General features: G+C 47.0%; 1 protein-coding gene across 6 annotated transcripts; it reads left to right on the top strand.

Annotated features, from left to right (window-relative positions):
* Window positions 1–8,051: 8,051 nt before the first annotated feature.
* On the top strand, window positions 8,052–17,689 carry COMMD4 (COMM domain containing 4). 6 transcript variants are annotated; one of them, XM_047737234.1, is made up of 8 exons: window positions 8,052–8,134; window positions 11,538–11,609; window positions 11,816–11,881; window positions 12,051–12,090; window positions 12,384–12,503; window positions 12,675–12,755; window positions 13,084–13,260; window positions 17,553–17,686. In XM_047737234.1, the coding sequence occupies exons 1-8, from the start codon at window positions 8,132–8,134 to the stop codon at window positions 17,651–17,653; spliced, it is 660 nt and encodes a 219-aa protein (XP_047593190.1). In that variant the 5' UTR covers window positions 8,052–8,131; the 3' UTR covers window positions 17,654–17,686. The 6 variants fall into 6 exon arrangements, with proteins under 6 accessions (XP_047593190.1, XP_047593188.1, XP_047593192.1 ...); XM_047737232.1 differs by having other exon boundaries at window positions 11,538–11,633; XM_047737236.1 differs by lacking the exon at window positions 17,553–17,686 and adding an exon at window positions 13,348–13,624.
* Window positions 17,690–18,471: the final 782 nt, after the last annotated feature.

Genomic DNA, 18,471 nt, shown 5'->3' with positions numbered 1-18,471 from the left:
TAAGAATCACCTCATTAGAACAAAAAAGGTTCCTATTACCTATGAAACTTCAAGGGATTTAGTTGCTCTCTGTCAGGAACTGAGAGCAGAGACCAAATATCTATTTCTTATTATGTCACGTTGCATGTGCATGGGGGGGAAAAAAAACCCAGAAAGTGTTGTTAGAGCAGGTATTTGGGGAGAGAAGAAGTTTACTAATTTTGTTTGTTTATTTAACTTTTCTATATTTTGTGACTTTTTAAAAAGGTTTTATTTATTTATTTGACAGAGAGAGACACAGTGAGCGAAGGAACACAAGCAGAGGAAATGGGAGAGGGAGAAGCAGGCTTCCTGCCGAGCAGGGAGCCCAATGTGGGGCTTGATCCCAGTCCCCTGGGATCATGACCTGAGCTGAAGGCAGCCATTTAAGGACTGAGCCATGCAGGTGCCCCTATTTTGTGATTTTTAATGACTTTTTATTTCAAAATGAAATGTTTTTTAGGTTTTAATTTTATTTATTTTTTTAAAAGATTTTATTTATTTATTTATTTGACAGAGAGAGAGAGAGATCACAAGCAGGCAGAGCGGGGGCGGGGGGGGAAGCAGGCTCCCTGCTGAGCAGAGAGCCCAATGCGGGGCTCGATCCTAGGACCCTGAGATCATGACCTGAGCTGAAGGCAAAGTCTTAAACCTCTGAGCCACCCAGGCGCCCCTAGGTTTTTGTTTTAATCTCCCACTGCTCATCACAACAAATGCACTCCTTAATCCCCATTACCTTTTTTTTTACCCAGACCCCAACTTCCCCTCTGGTAACTATCATTTTTTCTCTATAGTTAAGAGTCTGTTTCTTGGTTTGTCTCTCTTTTTCTCCCCTTGTTTACTTGTTTTGTTTCTTAAATTCCACGTACAAATGAAATCATATGGTATTTTTCTTCCTCTAACTTATTGCACTTAACATTATACTCTCTAGCTCTGTCTGTGTCATTGCAAATAGCAAGATTCATTCTTTTTTATTGCTAAGTAATATTCCATTATATATATATATATATATATATATATATATATCTCACATCTTTTTTTAAGATTTTAGTTTTAAGTAATCTCTACATCCAAAGTGGAGCTTGAACTTGTAACCCAAGATCAAGAGTCATTCTTCACTGACTGAGCCAGCCAGGCACCCCTCCTCATCTTCTTTATCCATTCATTAATTGATGGACATCTGGGCTGCTTTGGTAATTTGGCTATTATAAATAATGCTGCTATAAAAATAGGGGTGCATATATCTCTTTGAATTAGTGTTTTTTAATTCTTTGTATAAATACCCAGTAGTGCAATTATTGGATCATAGGATAGATTCATTTTTTCTTTTTTTTTTTAGATTCATTTTTTCTTAAAGATTTTATTTATTGATCTGACAGAGAGACAGCGAAGAGGGAACACAAGCAGGGGGAGAGGGAGAGGGAGAAGCAAGCTTCCTGCTGAGCAGGAAGCCTGACACGGGGCTGGATCCCAGGACACTGGGATCATGACCTGAGTGGAAGGCAGAAGCTTAATGACTGAGCCACCCCGGTGCCCTGATAGTTCTATTTTTAACTTTAAAATAAAACCTCCATACTGTTTACACCATGATTGCACCAGTTTGCATTCCCACCAACAGTGCAAGAGGGATGCTTTTTCCATCTTCACCAACATTTGTTTATTCTGGTGTTTTTTATTTTAACCATTCTGACAACTATAAGGTGATGTCTCACTGTGTATTTGATTTGCATTTCCCTGATGATGAGTGATGATGAATATCTTTTCATGTATCTGCTGGCCATCTGTATGTCTTCAATGGAGAAATGTCTGTTTATGTCTTCTACCCATTTTTAATTGGATTATTTGTTTTTTGGGTGTTGAGTTGTATAAGTGCTTTACATATTTTTGATACTAAGCCTCTGCTGGTTATGTCATTTGCAGATATTTTCTCCTATACTCTGGGTTGCCTTTTAGTTGTACTTTGTGATTTTTATTATGATATTCATGTTTAGTTATATAATTTTATTTTTATTTCATTTTAAGTATTTTATTTTTAAGTAATCTCTACACCCAATGTGGGACTTGAACTCCCAACCCTGAAATTGAGTCACATGCTCTACTAAGCCAGCCAGGCACCCCTAGTTATGTAATTTTAATGTATTAAATATCATTTTTAAGAAACTGAAGCCTTTCCTTGTAATCTAGTTAAGACTGACTATAGTTGGAAGAATCAGGAAGGCTTCCACGCACAAGCTGGGCTCTCTGCCTGGACACCCTCACCCTAAGTTTGCTCCCACTGCCCCCTCCACATTCACACCCACCATCACCACCTCCTATGAGTGAGCCTCCTGCCTTTCCCCCAGCCCTGGGTGCCCACTGGAGGACAGAGGCTCTGGTTGACTTATCACCCCAGAGCCTGGCATTGAGAAGTGATCAGTGGGTATGTGGTGAGTGAGTGAGTGAGTGAGTGAAGGAAGGAAGGAAGGAAGGGCTAATCCTGAAAGAGGTGACTTCCTATGACCTTTCCCCAACAGATGGAACCAGTTCCCCTTTCAGCAGCCCCCTGGGGAGGGACCCCAGGGTAAGAGTTGGGGTGGATACAAAGCTCAGTGTTTTCTGCAGTGGGTCTGGGGGTGGTCCTTCTGCTGTGCGCAGCAAGGAGGTAGAAGTCTCAGGAAGCGCTCATCCCTGAAATCCCCTCAGGACCCCCAGAACCCTAGAGCACCCTTGCCCCCAGACATGGCTCTGTGGTCCAGGAAGGCCCAGCTGATGGTGAAGGTGCACTGGGGCTTATTTGTGACTGGCCATTTGGTCCAGCCCAAGGAGCTGACCTGGCCCCTGTGCTCCCAGTCCCCCAAGCTAAGGGAGACACTCATGCTTGATGTGGGGGTGTTTAACTGTGGAAGCCAGCTGAGATAAAAGGGAAAGGTAAGGTGGGCTTTGGAGTTAGAAGCCAAAAACTCATCCTGGCCCGAGGCTGGACTGGCTTCCGACCGCCATCTGTGAACCAAATGAATAGAGTCTTCAGCTAGTCCCAGGGTTCCTGGGTTCCGGTTGGAGTCCTCCCCTCGTGGGCTCGATGGTTTGGACTGACCCTGCCCCTCCTCCAGCCTCACTTCCATAAGGGAAACCAGAACTGGGCCAGGGCTCTCAAGACCTTCCAGTTGGACCTCTGGCTTTCTCGCAGGCTGATAGGAAGTCAGACAGATGTGGCCTGGGCTCCCCTGCTTGCCTCTAGCTCTCCACCTGTGAGGTGGATGGGGCTAGGACAAGTGAGTGCTTACCTGTGGATTTCTGACTCTCCTCTGCCCCAGGTAGGCCTCACGCAATGCTCCACCTCACACCGCTCCCCACCCCCTCCCCCCTGCCACCCCTGTCATCCCAACTCCCCCCACCCCGGGCAACTGGCATTCTGTGACTTCTAGTTTTTCTTCAGGTGCTTCTTTTGATTTTTCATAGACTGTCATCTGCAAATATGAGCTTTTTTCTTTTCCAATATTTATGCTAGTGGTTTTCCCATGTTTTATTTATCTAGAATAGAGTTTCTTAACACCAGCACTATTGACATTTTTGGCTAGATAATTCTTCATTATGGGGGACTGTCCTGAGCCGTGTAGAATGTTTAGGAGGATCTCTGGCCTCTGTCTTCTGGATCCCAGCAGCACTCCCTAGTGGTAACAATGAAAAATATTGCCAGACATTACCAAATACCCCTGAGAGGCAAAATCACCCCCAGCTGAGAACCACTGGCCTAAGCATCTAGAATAATGTTGGATCACAGTAATGCCGGCACATAACTGCTCCAGACTTTAATGGGTCTCGTCTAGTATTGAAGTATACGCGTATTTCCTGTTCAGGGCTAGTATACTTTCTCAAAGTTTAATCTGCAAAAAGTAAAAATCATGACTGTCATACAAATAATGAAAGAATGAGTGTTGAATATTTAATCATTGAAGGACTCAGGGGGGCGCCTGGGTGGCTCAATGGGTTAAAGCTTCTGCCTTCAGCTCAGGTCATGGTCTCAGGGTCCTGGGATGGAGCCCCGCATCAAACTCTGTTCAGCAGGGAGCATGTTTTCCCCACCCCCCTGCCTGCCTCTCTGCCTGCTTGTGATCTCTCTCTGTCAAATAAATAAATAAAAATCTTTAAATAATAATAAAAAAAGAAGGACTCAGTAAGATGGTAAAGCAAGTTTAAGTAACATTTTGAGAAGCATTTCTAGTGTGCCCAATTAGAAAATTTGTTGATGTCTTACAGGGCAATAAAACTGTACTCTTTGGGATTATCTTTTCTCCTAGACAGAAATCTATAAATTATCACATAACTTTTCAGGTACGTTTTCCTACATTAGTGGTTTTCAAAGTATAGTCCTCAAAGCGGAAGCATCAGCATCACGTGGGAACTTGTGGAAATTGCACGTTTTCGTTTCCTATCCCAGGCTTATTTAATTAGAAACGTTGAGGGTGGGACACACCTCTGTCTCCACAAGCCCTGCGGGTGATTCTGACACACTGAAAAGTCTAAGAACCACTGCTCTAAATAGTCAATCTCTATTTGTGAAACAAATCTGTGAGACAATGTTTCAGTATGACATTAAAAGGACACCCTTTTGCCTAGTTTCCAGATTTAAATACTTTGATGTTAAGTCTCATGTTTGCTCTTTCATTTTTCAAATACTCCATCAACTTAAGGCAGTTTCCACCTATTCCCAATTTTTCTTTTTTCTCTTTTTGAATCAAAACTGGTTTTCCAAGTCTTATCAACTGTGTTCTTCTTTAACCTATTAGTATAATGAAACAGAAGTTGAGCCTGTCTTATAATTCTTAAGATGAAGTTTTTCTTTGACATAGTGTAGTATTTTAACACATTGTTGACTTCAACATGCTGACATTTATGATTTTTAAAAAGCTTTTTATAAATGAGATCGATTTTAGCATGAACTGGGAAGCTTTCCATCTTTTTCTATTTATGGAGCAGTTTAATTGCTATGGGTTCTGTCCTTTGAAAGCTTGAAAGGCTGCAACAATAAAACCAGCTGAGCCTGGTTTATGGGGGGTGGGATGTGTAATCGAAAAGAGATCTCACCCACCGCAAATATCATTCTCAATGGAGAATATCTGAAAGCTTTTCCGCTAAGGTCAGGAACACGGCAGGGATGTCCATTATCACCACTGCTATTCAACATAGTACTAGAAGTCCTAGCCTCAGCAATCAGACAACAAAAGGAAATTAAAGGCATCCAAATCAGCAAAGAAGAAGTCAAACTATCACTCTTCGCAGATGATATGATACTATATGTGGAAAACCCAAAAGACTCCACTCCAAAACTGCTAGAACTTGTACAGGAATTCAGTAAAGTGTCAGGATATAAAATCAATGCACAGAAATCAGTTGCATTTCTCTACACCAACGACAAGACGGAAGAAAGAGAAATTAAGGAGTCCATCCCATTTACAATTGCACTCAAAACTATAAGATACCTAGGAATAAACCTAACCAAAGAGGCTAAGAATCTATACACAGAAAACTATAAAGTACTCATGAAAGAAATTGAGGAAGACACAAAGAAATGGAAAAATGTTCCATGCTCCTGGATCGGAAGAATAAATATTGTGAAAATGTCTATGCTACCTAAAGCAATCTACACATTTAATGCAATTCCTATCAAAGTACCATCCATTTTTTTCAAAGAAATGGAACAAATAATCCTAAAATTTATACGGAACCAGAAAAGACCTCGAATAGCCAAAGGAATACTGAAAAAGAAAGCCAAAGTCGGTGGCATCACAATTCCAGACTTCAAGCTCTATTACAAAGCTGTCATCATCAAGACAGCATGGTACTGGCACAAAAACAGACACATAGATCAATGGAACAGAATATAGAGCCCAGAAATAGACCCTCAATTCTATGGTCAACTAATCTTCGACAAAGCAGGAAAGAATGTCCAATGGAAAAAAGACAGCCTCTTCAATAAATGGTGTTGGGAAAATTGGACAGCCACATGCAGAAAAATGAAATTGGATCATTTCCTTACACCACCCATGAAAATAGACTCAAAATGGATGAAGGACCTCAATGTGAGAAAGGAATCCATCAAAATCCTTGAGGAGAACACAGGCAGCAACCTCTTCGACCTCAGCCGCAGCAACATCTTCCTAGGAACATCGCCAAAGGCAAGGGAAGCAAGGGCAAAAATGAACTATTGGGATTTTATCAAGATCAAAAGCTTTTGCACAGCAAAGGAAACAGTTAACAAAACCAAAAGACAACTGACAGAATGGGAGAAGATATTTGCAAATGACATATCAGATAAAGGGCTAGTGTCCAAAATCTATAAAGAACTTAGCAAACTCAACACCCAAAGAACAAATAATCCAATCAAGAAATGGGCAGAGGATATGAACAGACATTTCTTCAAAGAAGACATCCAGATGGCCAACAGATGCATGAAAAAGTGCTCCATATCACTTGGCATCAGGGAAATACAAATCAAAACCACAATGAGATACCACCTCACAGCAGTCAGAATGGCTAAAATTAACAAGTCAGGAAATGACAGATGCTGGTGAGGATGCGGAGAAAGGGGAACCCTCCTACACTGTTGGTGGGAATGCAAGCTGGTGCAACCACTCTGGAAAACAGCATGGAGGTTCCTCAAAATGTTGAAAATAGAACTACCCTATGACCCAGCAATTGCACTACTGGGTATTTACCCTAAAGATACAAACATAGTGGTCCTAAGGGGCACGTGCACCCAAATGTTTATAGCAGCAATGTCCAAAATAGCCAAACTATGGAAAGAACCTAGATGTCCATCAACATGAATGGATAAAGAAGATGTAGTATAGATACACAATGGAATACTATGCAGCCATCAAAAGAAATGAAATCTTGCCATTTGCGACGACGTGGATGGAACTAGAAGGTATCATGCTTAGCGAAATAAGTCAATCGGAGGAAGACAACTATCATATGATCTCCCTGATATGAGGGAGAGGAGATGCAACATGGGGGGTTAAGGGGGTAGGAGGAGAGTAAATGAAACAAGATGGGATTGGGAGGGAGACAAACCATAAGTGACTCTTAATCTCACAAAACAAACTGAGGGTTGATGGGGGGAGGGGTTTGGGTGGGGGGTGGGGTTATGGACATTGGGGAGGGTATGTGCTATGGTGATTCACAGACCTGTACCCCTGGGGATAAAAATATATGTTTATAAAAAATAAAAAAGATCTCAAATTGTTCAATTTCTTCTTTGGTTTTTTAGTCTATTCTCTAGGGTATTTTTGGCGCTGTTGCTGTTTTTTTGTGTTTTTTTTTTTTAACCTCTTTAAGTGAATATTGGAAACTTAGTTTTCCTAATCCATCTTCTGTTCAAATTCACCAGTAAGCAGGCTAATGCAACTTAAAACAACCTATTTTTCTCCTATTCCATTGAGAAAAACTAAGATAAAGATCTAATGTTGGTGAAGCCACAGGGAGAGTTCTGGGCATGTCAATTGTTACAGCCAACTGTAACTAAGGCAACTAAGGGGAATTCATCAATATGAAATAAAATACTCAGGCACTCGAAGGAGCTATGTGGCTTACTGGTAATGTTTCCTTATATGGGTGCTGGCGATGTGGGCTGTACAGTTTATGAAAATTCATTTAACCTTTTATACTTAAAATACGTCCAATTTTCTGTATGTGTATCATATTTCAGGAAAATTTTTAAAACGCCTTTTGCCACAGCCCATGGGTATCGATAAGGGCACGGCTTACTGGCGGGGAACTGGGACCGACCTGAATCCCCCTTCACACGGGAATCATTCCAAGTGCTCCGGGATCCGGACTCCTGCTCCCTTAAGTCGAACACATTCAATGACTCCCACGCCCTCTTTTCTAACTAAACCGGGTCGGGGAGGGGGATTGATGCCGGTCACCTCCGAGAAGGGGTTCAAGGGAGACAGGCAGGGAGCTCATCAGCCTTCCCCCGGAGCTCCAGCCGGGGCCACCCGCGCTCGCCCCGGTCCCGCCCCCGACCCGGCCGGGCACGCCCCCGGCCCGAAGGCCCCGCCCACACCACGTGAGCGTCGCGTCAGCAGTGCGCGCGCGTCGGAGGAGGACGCGGGTCGGCTTGCTGGGCGCGATGGTGAGGGCCGAGGGGTGACGGGAGGCGGGGATGCGGGGCGCCGTGGCGGGCTGGAAGGGCGCCGACTCTCGCCTTTGCTGCCACGGGAGACTGAGCGCCGGGGCGGGGAGGTGGAGGCAGTCCCGGCCCCTCGGCACACAACTGGGTGCGGTCGTGAGGGCCGAGCGTCCGGCTGGCAGGACGGGCGGGCTGGGGAGCCGCGAGCTTGGAGTCCCGGTGCTTCCTCCCCAGGGCTGGAAGTGGATGCTGACTGGAACGGGAGCGCTTCCAAGCCTTCCTCGCCCCGGGACGACCTCCCGGAGGTTCCCTCTTCCCGGCCCTCCTGTGCGACCTGGAGAACAACTTGCATAGAATTAGGCTCAGTCTTACGCCCTGTTCCGAAGTCTTTCCATCTTTCCCAGAGCCAGAAAGGAGTAGACGTGGGGTTGGGACTTCTCAACAGCTCCATCCATTTATTCCTTCAACAGACTTTGAGTGCCTCCTCTGCACCATCCAGCGTGCCAGGCACTGGGGCTTAAGCTGAAGGAGGCTTGACTTGGCAGGCATAATTAAGACTTGAGGGGAGGGGACCTAACTGTGCCTTGTGTGTAGCATTAGGAAGGCTTCCTGAGGGTGACAGCAACCGGAGGGCGTGGGGGCAGGGAAGAGAACTGGACGGCTGCAGTGAAGTTTGTGTACCGGGGGTTAGGAGGCTTGGGGAGGGGGCCCTCTATCTTCAGAGAACAGCATTCAGCTGAGAGAGAGCATGGCTCGCTAGGATGCACATAACCTAGCTGGAAGGGTATCACCTGGAGGTTAGTGAAACATGAGGCTCAACAGGTAACAAAGACCAAATCCTTCTGGGTCTTGAGAGCACTGAAAGGAGTTTAGACTTTAAGAAGAGGGCCCTGGGAAGCTAGGAAAGTCCTCTTGGCTGACTTGTGGAGGGAGCAGGAGGGGAGCAGACCCCCAGGCGATGGTGGTGACCTGAGTTAGGGCGGAGAGAGTGGAGATAGAAGTGGGGAAACGCATGAGGGAAAAGGGAGAGCTGGGTGACTGGGGTTAGCTCCTGGGTGGTGGTGCTCAGTGGGGTGGAAAACATAGGAAGGGGAGCAGGTTTTAGTGTGAAGACCAAAAATTAACTTTGATGGGCGGCTCTGTGTGAGGTTTCTGCTAGTTATCAGGTGCAGCTGGCTAGAAGACAGTCTAGATTTAAGGGTCTAAGACTCAGAAGAGAAGCTACAATGCAGTTATAAATTGGGGAGTCAGCACAAAGATGATCCTTGTAAGCCTAAAAACATGTAACCTCTCAGTGATGTGAATTGGGAACGGAGGACCTAGCGCAGAACCTAGAGAAATGCCAGCATTTTAAGAAATTACACAAGGAACACATCCTTGTAAAAAATGTAGATAACGCAGAGATGGTAGATGACTTCTGTGAGTAGAAGTCGGGGCCCATGAACTTAGGAAAAATCTCACATCTTAATTTTCACTAACTTCAAACTTGCAATTTAGCATTTCCTTCCATTATGAATGTTGGCAGCCAGCCTGTTATTCATAGCACCTCTGACTTTGTCACCAATAGAAATTAGTTATTTTTGTATCGTATTACAGCTGGTGACATTGTTCACATATTTATGCAGAACGTTTTTAAGTTACGGGTATTAGACTTGAAACATCACATCACCAATTTGACTGTCCTGATAACTTAGTTTCCTTTGCAATCCTGTGTATTTTATGCATTTAAAAACATGGTTTTGAGAAAGGCCTATAAGGCTCCACCAGATGCCAGATGAGGCTATGGCAGAAAAAGGTGAAAAACTGAAATAGAGACAGAAGTGCAAGACTATCCTTAATGCCCTGTCACCTCATCAGTTGTCCCAGGCCCCTGCCCCAGAGTAATGATGCAGGCAGTGTGCGGAGATCACCATTTGGGGGCTGGGGGAAGGAGGGTGAGCCAGCAAATGAGACTGAGGCCAGGACAGGGAACAATACTCTCCTGTATGCTGCTTCACCAGGGAGGACAGGTTCATGTGGGATGCTGCTGAGGAGTTGGGAAGAGGAAGGCCAGATTTAGTGACAGTCATTTGGGACCATGGCTAGAAGACTTCATGGGAAGCCCACATAGATGCACCAGTGCTGGGGGTTCAGGCCAAAAACAGCAAGAGAGCTGGTGGTTGAAGGATCGTGGAGCAGGTCTGATGTGACCGAGAAGGTGACTGGTTGGGGCAAGTAGGGGATATGGTGTTGCCAGGCTGCACTGAGGGCCCAGCAGAACCAGGAGAATGTGGGTGTGAGGTGTCCTTGGTTTGCGGAGTTTTGTTCCCAGCATCTGTAAGCAGCCCATATGTAAGAGATGTGGGAAGCTGGCCATGTATGTTGCTGTGCTCTGGAGCTTTGCCGGGCAGACAGGCCAAAGGACAGTTGATCCAGGGAGTGGAGAATATTGGCAAGATGTGGCCAACAGGATGGGTTTGCATTCTAACAGGAGACAGACCTCGAGGAAATAATAAATGTGATGTCTTCTGTGGAGATCAAGAAAGAAGGTTAGGGACTAAAGCATGATGCAGAAGAGCTATTTTATTTTTGAACAGTTTTACTGAGATAAAATCAATAATAACACACGTATATAAATGTACAGTTCAATAAGTTCTGAAATGTATATGTTCCCACAATCAAGATAATGAACATACCCACTGGCCTCTGAAACTCCTTTGTACAAGAGGCTGTTTTAGAAAGTATGGGCAAGGGTGCCTGGTGGCTCAGTTGGTTAAGTGTCCAACTCTTGGTTTCAGCTGAGGTCATGATCTTCAGAGTCCTGGGACCGAGCCCTGGGTCAGGCTCTGCGCTCAGTGCAGAGTCCGCTTGAGATTCTCTCTCCCTCTGCCCCTCCCATTCGTGTTCCCGTGCTGTCTCAAATAAATAAGTAAATCTTAAGAAAAGAAAGAAAAAAGAAGGAAGGAAGGTCAGAGAAGGCCCATTTGAGCGGAGACCAGAAAGAGGTGAGAGAGCAGGGTGTGCAGAGGGGCAGCAAGGACAGGATGGGAAGTGCCTGGTGTAGCTGGAATAGCAGGGAGGCCAGTGTGGCTGGAGCTGGGGGGGGAGGTGATAGGTCACTGACGTCATGACAAGGACATTGTTCTGTTCTGTACTCCCAGCGCTTAGAATGGGGTCTGTCACAGAGAAGTTTGCCACAGTCAGTGTTTTCTGAGCACATGAATGCCTAGGATAGGCAACAGAGCAAGGTTTGGTGGCAGGTGGGTCTGTGAGGGGGTTCTCTAAACAGCCTGGTAATAGGAGAGAACAAATGGCCAGTGGCATCCATCTTGGACAGGAAGCAGGGGTCCCTGAAGAGCAGTAATGTGGGAGACCCCTGGCCACACTTGAGCCCTGAATCCTGACCGCCTGCCTCACTCCTGTGCAGAGGTTCCGGTTCTGTGGTGATCTGGACTGTCCTGACTGGGTCCTGGCGGAGATCAGCACGCTGGCCAAGATTGTTGAGTGCACGGGGTCTTCTAGGGTGGGAGGCGGGGACTGAGGGTAGGGGCTTTGGGGAGGGAGGGTGGTGAGGTCCTCTGAGGTTGGGGCCTCAGTGCCCTCAGTTTGTCCTAGCCTGCTCTGTGACTCTAATCATGTGGCCAGTCCCCCAGCATGGAGGGGTGGGGTGGGCCAGTTTGGCTCATGCAAGGCCTTCCCCTCCAGTCCTCCGTGAAGCTGAGGTTGCTGTGTAGCCAGGTGCTGAAGGAGCTTCTGGGACAGGGGATTGACGTGAGTGCAGGGCCCAGCACCCCACTGTCCCATGACCCTCTGATCCTTACTGCCCTGAAAGTGCACCAGAACTGGGGGTGGGGGGGGAGGGCAATCAGGATGCAGACTGGGGTGCAGGCGGCTGGTGAGCAGGGGCCTGGCATACCCTGAGGGCCTCCTTTCCCCATAGTACGAGAAGATCCTGAAGCTCACCGCTGATGCCAGGTTTGGTGAGTACCCGCTCAGTCCTGCAGACCTTTGGGCCGCAGTGGATGCTCAGCTCAGCGGGGCTTAGCACAGAGGCCCCTCCTCCCAGCAGCCTCTCCTGCTGCACTTGCCTCAGCAGAGGAGCCCCAGGGAAGGATCTGTGTTGCCAATCCCGCCCTCTGCCTGTTCCTGGGGAGGCAGTAGCTGTGCTCATGGCTCAAGGAGGCCCAGGCGCTGGGAGCTGAAGATAGTGGGGCAACAAGAAGGTGGCCAAGGCCACAGTGACACCCCCTACCCCACCCACGGGTCCCCCCAGAGTCGGGCGATGTCAAGGCCACGGTGGCAGTGCTGAGTTTCATCCTCTCCAGTGCGGCCAAGCATAGCGTGGATGGCGAGTCCTTGTCTAGTGAACTGCAGCAGCTGGGGCTCCCCAAAGGTACGGGTATGCAGGCAGGCGGGCGGGGGACCTGCGTGCCCCGGGGTGCTGGGCAGCAGGCCAGGCCGAGTGGCTTTGAGATGTGCCCTGCCCTCCGGGAGCCTGACACTGGCCCTGTGAGCAGTCTGAGCCCCCACCAGCTACATCAAGGGGCCTCCATTCTGTCTCCAGAGCACGCGGCCAGCCTGTGTCGCTGTTATGAGGAGAAGCAAAGCCCCCTACAGGAGCATCTGCGGGCCTGCAGCCTGCGTGGTAAGTGTGGCAGGGGCCGGGGTGGAGTTTGGGCTCCGTTCTGGAAGATGCATGCTGCGTGGGAGGTGCTGGTCCTCAGAAAGGAGACTTAACCCTGGTCACATGTCAGGCAGTCACGGAGCCAGGACTCCTGACTCCAGCCCAGATTTCTTTCCTCTGAGATCTGCTGTGGATAATCTCCCTACTGATTATTGAGCCCCTTCCTGGGTCAGAGGGAGGAGAGGTTCTCAAAGGCACACAGCCTTGAAGGGTTGAGAGTGGAGCCGGTGTGGGCTGAGGGCTGTTTAGCTCAGCAGCCTGTGATCCTGACAGCCACGCCGTTTCACAGTGAACAGGCTGGCAGGTGTGGGCTGGCGGGTGGACTACACCCTGAGCTCCAGCTTGCTTCGGGCTGTGGCAGAGCCCATGGTGCACCTGAAGCTGGAGGTGGCAGCTGCCTCGGGCGCCGCAGCCCAGCCTGTGGCCATGTCGCTCTCAGCTGACAAGTTCCAGGTCCTCCTTGCAGGTGAGACTCGGCTGTCCCTGGAAGGGGAAGGGGCCCTCCCAGATCCCACCGGACTGCCACCCACCTGCTCACCTCTTCCCTCTGCAGAACTGAAGCAGGCTCAGACCCTGATGACCTCCCTGGGCTGAGGAGAAGGGTGTTTGGGGCCCGTGTTGCGTCGCTGCCCTCCAAACTCCTCTTCGTGGGTGGCCGCAACTCCAGGACCCTGGAGGCCTGGCCTCCCAGATCTCTGACTTGCTAGGTTCCCACATGAGAATTCAGCATAAGGATTCTGAGGACTTCTCGAGCATTGCCTTCCCCGCCCCGAGAAGGGCACTTGTCAGCAGTTCTGACGAGCTGGAAGAATAAACTGAAGTGTAAAGGAGTGCGTGCGCAGGTTTCTTTTTGGCTCAGATGAAAGGTTTTTGTGAGAGGAACCAAGTGACATCCCAACCTCCCTGGCCCATTACTTGCTCTCTCTTTTCAGCTGCTGGTTGAGGCAGGTCAGGGGTGAGGCAGAATGAGGACCGAAATGAAACACCTTGTCTGTAGATCAGAAAGTCAGGGTTCTAGCTCCCAGCCTGCAGTGTTTGTGGCTCTGCCTCCTGTGCTGGCCGTGTCTGCAGGCTGGGAGCAAGCTCACATCTCCAGTGCCAGATGCCCCGAGTAGAGAAAGGAGAGAGCCTCGCTCTTCCTGCCATCTTCGTTTGGAAGAGAGGAGGGCCCATGCCTGAACCACTCATTGGCAAGGGGAGTGGGGTTAGGGGCTGCATGTGTGTGTCCATCCCCTATTCCTTGTTGAAGCCCTAACCTTTCAGTGAGATGGTTTTAGGAGATGGGGTTTTGGACAGTAATTAGTTTTAACCCACTGAGCCACCCAGGTACCCCGGACAGTAATTAGTTTTAGATGAAGTCATGAGAGTGGGACCTTCATGAAGGGATTAGTGCCCTTAGAAGAAGAGAAAGGCTCTCTCCACAATTGTGTACCAAGAAAAGGCCACATGAGAACAGCAAAGCAGAAGGCCCTCACTAAGAACCAAATCTGCCAGCTCCTTGATCTTAGACTTCCCAGCCTCTGGAACTACGAGAAATAAAGGTCTGCTGTTTAAGCCACCCAGTCTATGGGGTTTTGTGACAGTACCCTGAGCTAAGACAAGTGGCCTGAGAACATCTTGGGGTGCAGGGAAGTTACCAAACAACAATGAGAGCCATCAGGAGGAGCCAGCTCGTTCCACTGGCCAAAGATGTGACAGTTTTAAGCATCAAAAAGTTAAGGACTAACTCCAGTCTTGACCTCTGCTTCTGGAAAAATGGGGCAGATGCGCTTTCTCCTGTTTCTCCCACTAAGTACAGCTGAAAACCTTGGACAGAAGACGCTACAAGGTGAAGAGAAGGCAGATTCTCTGAGATCCTCGGGAACTGAAGAACAGCAGAGCAGAGCCATCCTTAGGTTTTCTTTTTGTTCCATGTGTCCTGGGCTGCGTGCTAGAGACTGGCAACCCAAGAAACCCCAGCACATCGAAAGCCCCAACCGCAGTGTGCTCTCTTGAGCCAGGGGATCAGGAAAGGGGCCATCTGATGAGACGGGGGACTTAGAGATGGCAGCTGCTGTCCTCCAGTCACACCGCAGAGAAACTGCAGCTCCTCTTCCATGCATGCATGCATATATGTTATATATATGTATGTACATCTACAAAATATATATAATTTTTTGCATACAAGCAGGGGAGGGGGAGAGAGAGAATCAAGCAGATATGAGCTCGATCATGACCCTGAGATCATGACGTGGGTTGAAATGAAGACTCGGATGTTTAACCAGTTGAACCCCCCAAGTGCTCCAAGAAGATTTAAATAAGATCCAGAGTCTCAATACCCCAAATGTCCAGGATTCAAAAAACAGACAAACCGAGAGCTAAGATCTCAACCTGAATGAGAAAACAACAGATGCCAACACTAAGATAACTCCCGACTTGTATGACAGGGATTTTAAAGTAGCCGTCATAAAAATGCCTCAGGTCTTAACAAGGAAATAGAAGATACAAAGAATGAGAAGTTTTAGAAAAATCTGCAATCAAAGTAAAAATAAGCTGGACTGAACAACAGAAGAAAGAATCCATAAATTTGAAGATAATTGTAGAAATTACCCAATCTGAACAACAAATTAGTTTGGGAAATAAACACACAAAAAACAATCAAACAGAGGCCTCGGAGCCTGCAGGCTGTAACATCAGATCTAATATGTCATCAGAGTCCCAGAAGGTGAGGAGAAAGAGGGCAGAACAGAAAAAGCATGCACAGAAATCATGGCTGCAGATTTCCCCCATATGGCAGAAGACCCAAGCCTACAGAATCAAGAAGCTGAATGAATCCCATATGGGTTAAACCCAAAGAAATCCATGCTGAGGTACAACATTACAACAAACATCTGAAAACTAAAGAAAACAATCTTGAAAGCAGCAAGAGCGAAATGACATGTTACCTTATGGGGGGAAAAATACATGAGTGGATTTCTTGCCAGAAACCATAGAGGCCAAAAGGGAGAAGCACAACATTTTTCAGGTCTGAAAGAAAAGTGTCAACTGAAAATTCTGTATTCCACAAAAACTACCTCAAGAGTAAAAGGGGAAAATCAAGATATTCTCAGATAAAGGATAACTAATATGATTTGTCACCAGCAGACCTAACCTAAAAATAAAAAGGCGAAAGGAGGATCTCTGATCAGGAAGGAAATGATAAGGAATCTCGGAACATCAGGGAGGAGGAACGATGGAAGGTGTGAAGCTGTGGATACAGTTAGACTTTCCTTGAGTATTTCAAGTTATGTTCAGCAGCTGGAGCAAAACATAAAACATTGTTGGATGTGGTTCTCAAGGTATGTAGAGGGAACACGCAAGGTTATTATAAACAGGAAAGGGGGAAAGGGAGTGAGATTCCTACATTTAGAATGTCAACACCAGTGAACTGTGGCAAGTACGTGTGTATAATATCTAGAACAGCTACTTCAAAGGCCGTGCAATGTATTGCACTCGAAACCCATACTGATAAGTCAAACTGGAGTTCTAAAAATTCAGGTCACCCACAGGAGGGCAGGAGGAAGACCAAAGAGAAATGGAATAAACAAAAAGCAGCAGGTGGAAGTCACAGGAAATTCTAAGTTTCCTCAAACGTTTCACATTTGCTTGATTTCCCAGGTTGCATTCCCTCTTCTGTGCTGTCACAAAATCGCACAGGTGCATCTCTCACTGCTGTTGTAATACGGCATTGTCATTTTGTATTTACTCATTTGCCTCTTTTACCCTTCTGAGTTTCTTAAGGATGGGAATTATGTTCCTGTGTGTGTATAGTTTTGGTGCCTGATAAGTACTCCATTAAATGGGGGAGAAGATAAAGACAGCAATGGATTTACTTGTGTTGAATGTAAAAAAAAAAAAAAAAAATCCATGAATCAATAATAGGAAAGAGTCTATAAAAGACAAAAGTTCCTCACCAGCACCAAAAAACCCCAAATGAGTCCTAATTTGTCACCATTGGATGTTAGTGCACCAGATTCTTAGTCTGAAAATTGATCATTAAAGGGAAGGAATACAGAATTTATCCTGTCTTTTTAACATTTCAGGACAATCAAGTGGCCTTAGTCAAAGAGGTAAAGCTCTTCTTTACAGAAGAATTCCCATTAAGGTACAAGGAGTGAGAGAAAAACCACCATTTTGTAATTCCTGCTTAAATACTTGATTGAGGCAGGGATCCTTGGGGATGATAGAGCCATTAGGTGAAAAGTTTATGTGATGTGAAACGGTATTTGCAGGGTGCTAAGGGATGCTTTCACACAGTCCAGCGCCCCTCAGCTGGAAACTGGATAAACACTGGATAAACACGGAATACTGGAATACTACCCCACAGTCGAAAGAAAATGGCTGATGAGCATAACATGGATGGTCTCAATGAATCATGCTGAGAAGCCAGACTCAGAAGGCTACGTACTGACGATTCCATTCATGTGGTAGCATGGAGAAGGCCAAAACCATAGGGACAGAAAGCAGGTCAGGGGTTGGCAGCAGGTGGGGTAGAAGTGGAAACTGCCAGGTTGGCGGGGGGTGAGGGGAATGTATTCTTTTGATTGTGGCCATAGTTATGTGAGTGTATATATTTGTCAAAACTCATTCTACACACGGTGAATTTTACCTTAATTTAAACAAAACAAGATACCAACCAGCAGAGAAATCACCCCATCGGTTACTTAGTAGTCACGAGGCGCGAAACATCTTTACAAACCAGAGACGGGCTGTCACAACCTCACCCATGATTGGTTTCAGCCTCACTGATGTGGGACAGCCAGATGTTGGGTGTCTCCTACCGAGATGCAGCTTGGAGTACAGTGCATCTGAGTAAACATTCAGACAAATCCAGAGTGTGAAGGGGCCTCTCAGAAAACAACTGGGTTGGACTCCAGAAAGGTCAGTATCATGAAGACCAAAAAGGAGGGGTAGGGTGAGTGGGAAGATGGACAGGGTGGTTCCATCTGAATCAAAAAAATGTTTGAAGAAACCTGTAACCCTTGGCTGAACTCTGAACAGACCAGCCATAAAAGACATTTTGGGGACAATTAAGGAAATTTGAACATGGACTAGGTATTAGATGGTATTAATTTTATTAGGTATGATATATGTGGCTTTGTAGGATACCGCTTTTGAGATGCATGTTGAAGTATTAGGGATGAAATGTGGTAGTTTGTTGTAGTTTGCCTAGTTTACTTCAGAATACTTCGGCCGCAAGAAATGAGGAAGCAGAAGTAGTATGAAGGGGCAGATCCGGGCTATGGGTCAGGCAGGCACCTGTGCCGACCGCACTTAGGACGGAATACAAGCTCACTACAGAGGCCCCTTGAGACCAGAACTGACCATCTGAAGTCTGTTCTGCTTCTCCGCCCACTTTTTGTTGCTTGGCTACACTTGCCACCCTGCAGGTGGTGATGGTGCTTCTGTGTATGTGTTACGTCTGACTGTGCCTGGTTGTTTAGGGGCCACCACCGGGTCCCCAGGGCCTGCGTTTTTCACGCCCCTGCGCGCCCTGCGCACAGGTGCAGGCGCCTAGGCCTCTGGACCTTGCCGCTGTTTCCTGCTGGGAGTGCCTACTCTGTCTGGGACTAGTCGGGTGACTCTCCCCCTCAACCCCCCACCCCGCGCCACCCCAGACCTGACCCCAATCCCAGCGGCACCGAGCAGCAGGAAGCCA

Source organism: Lutra lutra, chromosome 7, assembly GCF_902655055.1.
Source record: "Lutra lutra chromosome 7, mLutLut1.2, whole genome shotgun sequence".
Lineage (NCBI taxonomy): Eukaryota > Metazoa > Chordata > Mammalia > Carnivora > Mustelidae > Lutra > Lutra lutra.
The sequence above is the reverse complement of the archived record's forward strand: the minus strand, read 5'-3'. Positions and strand labels throughout refer to the sequence as shown.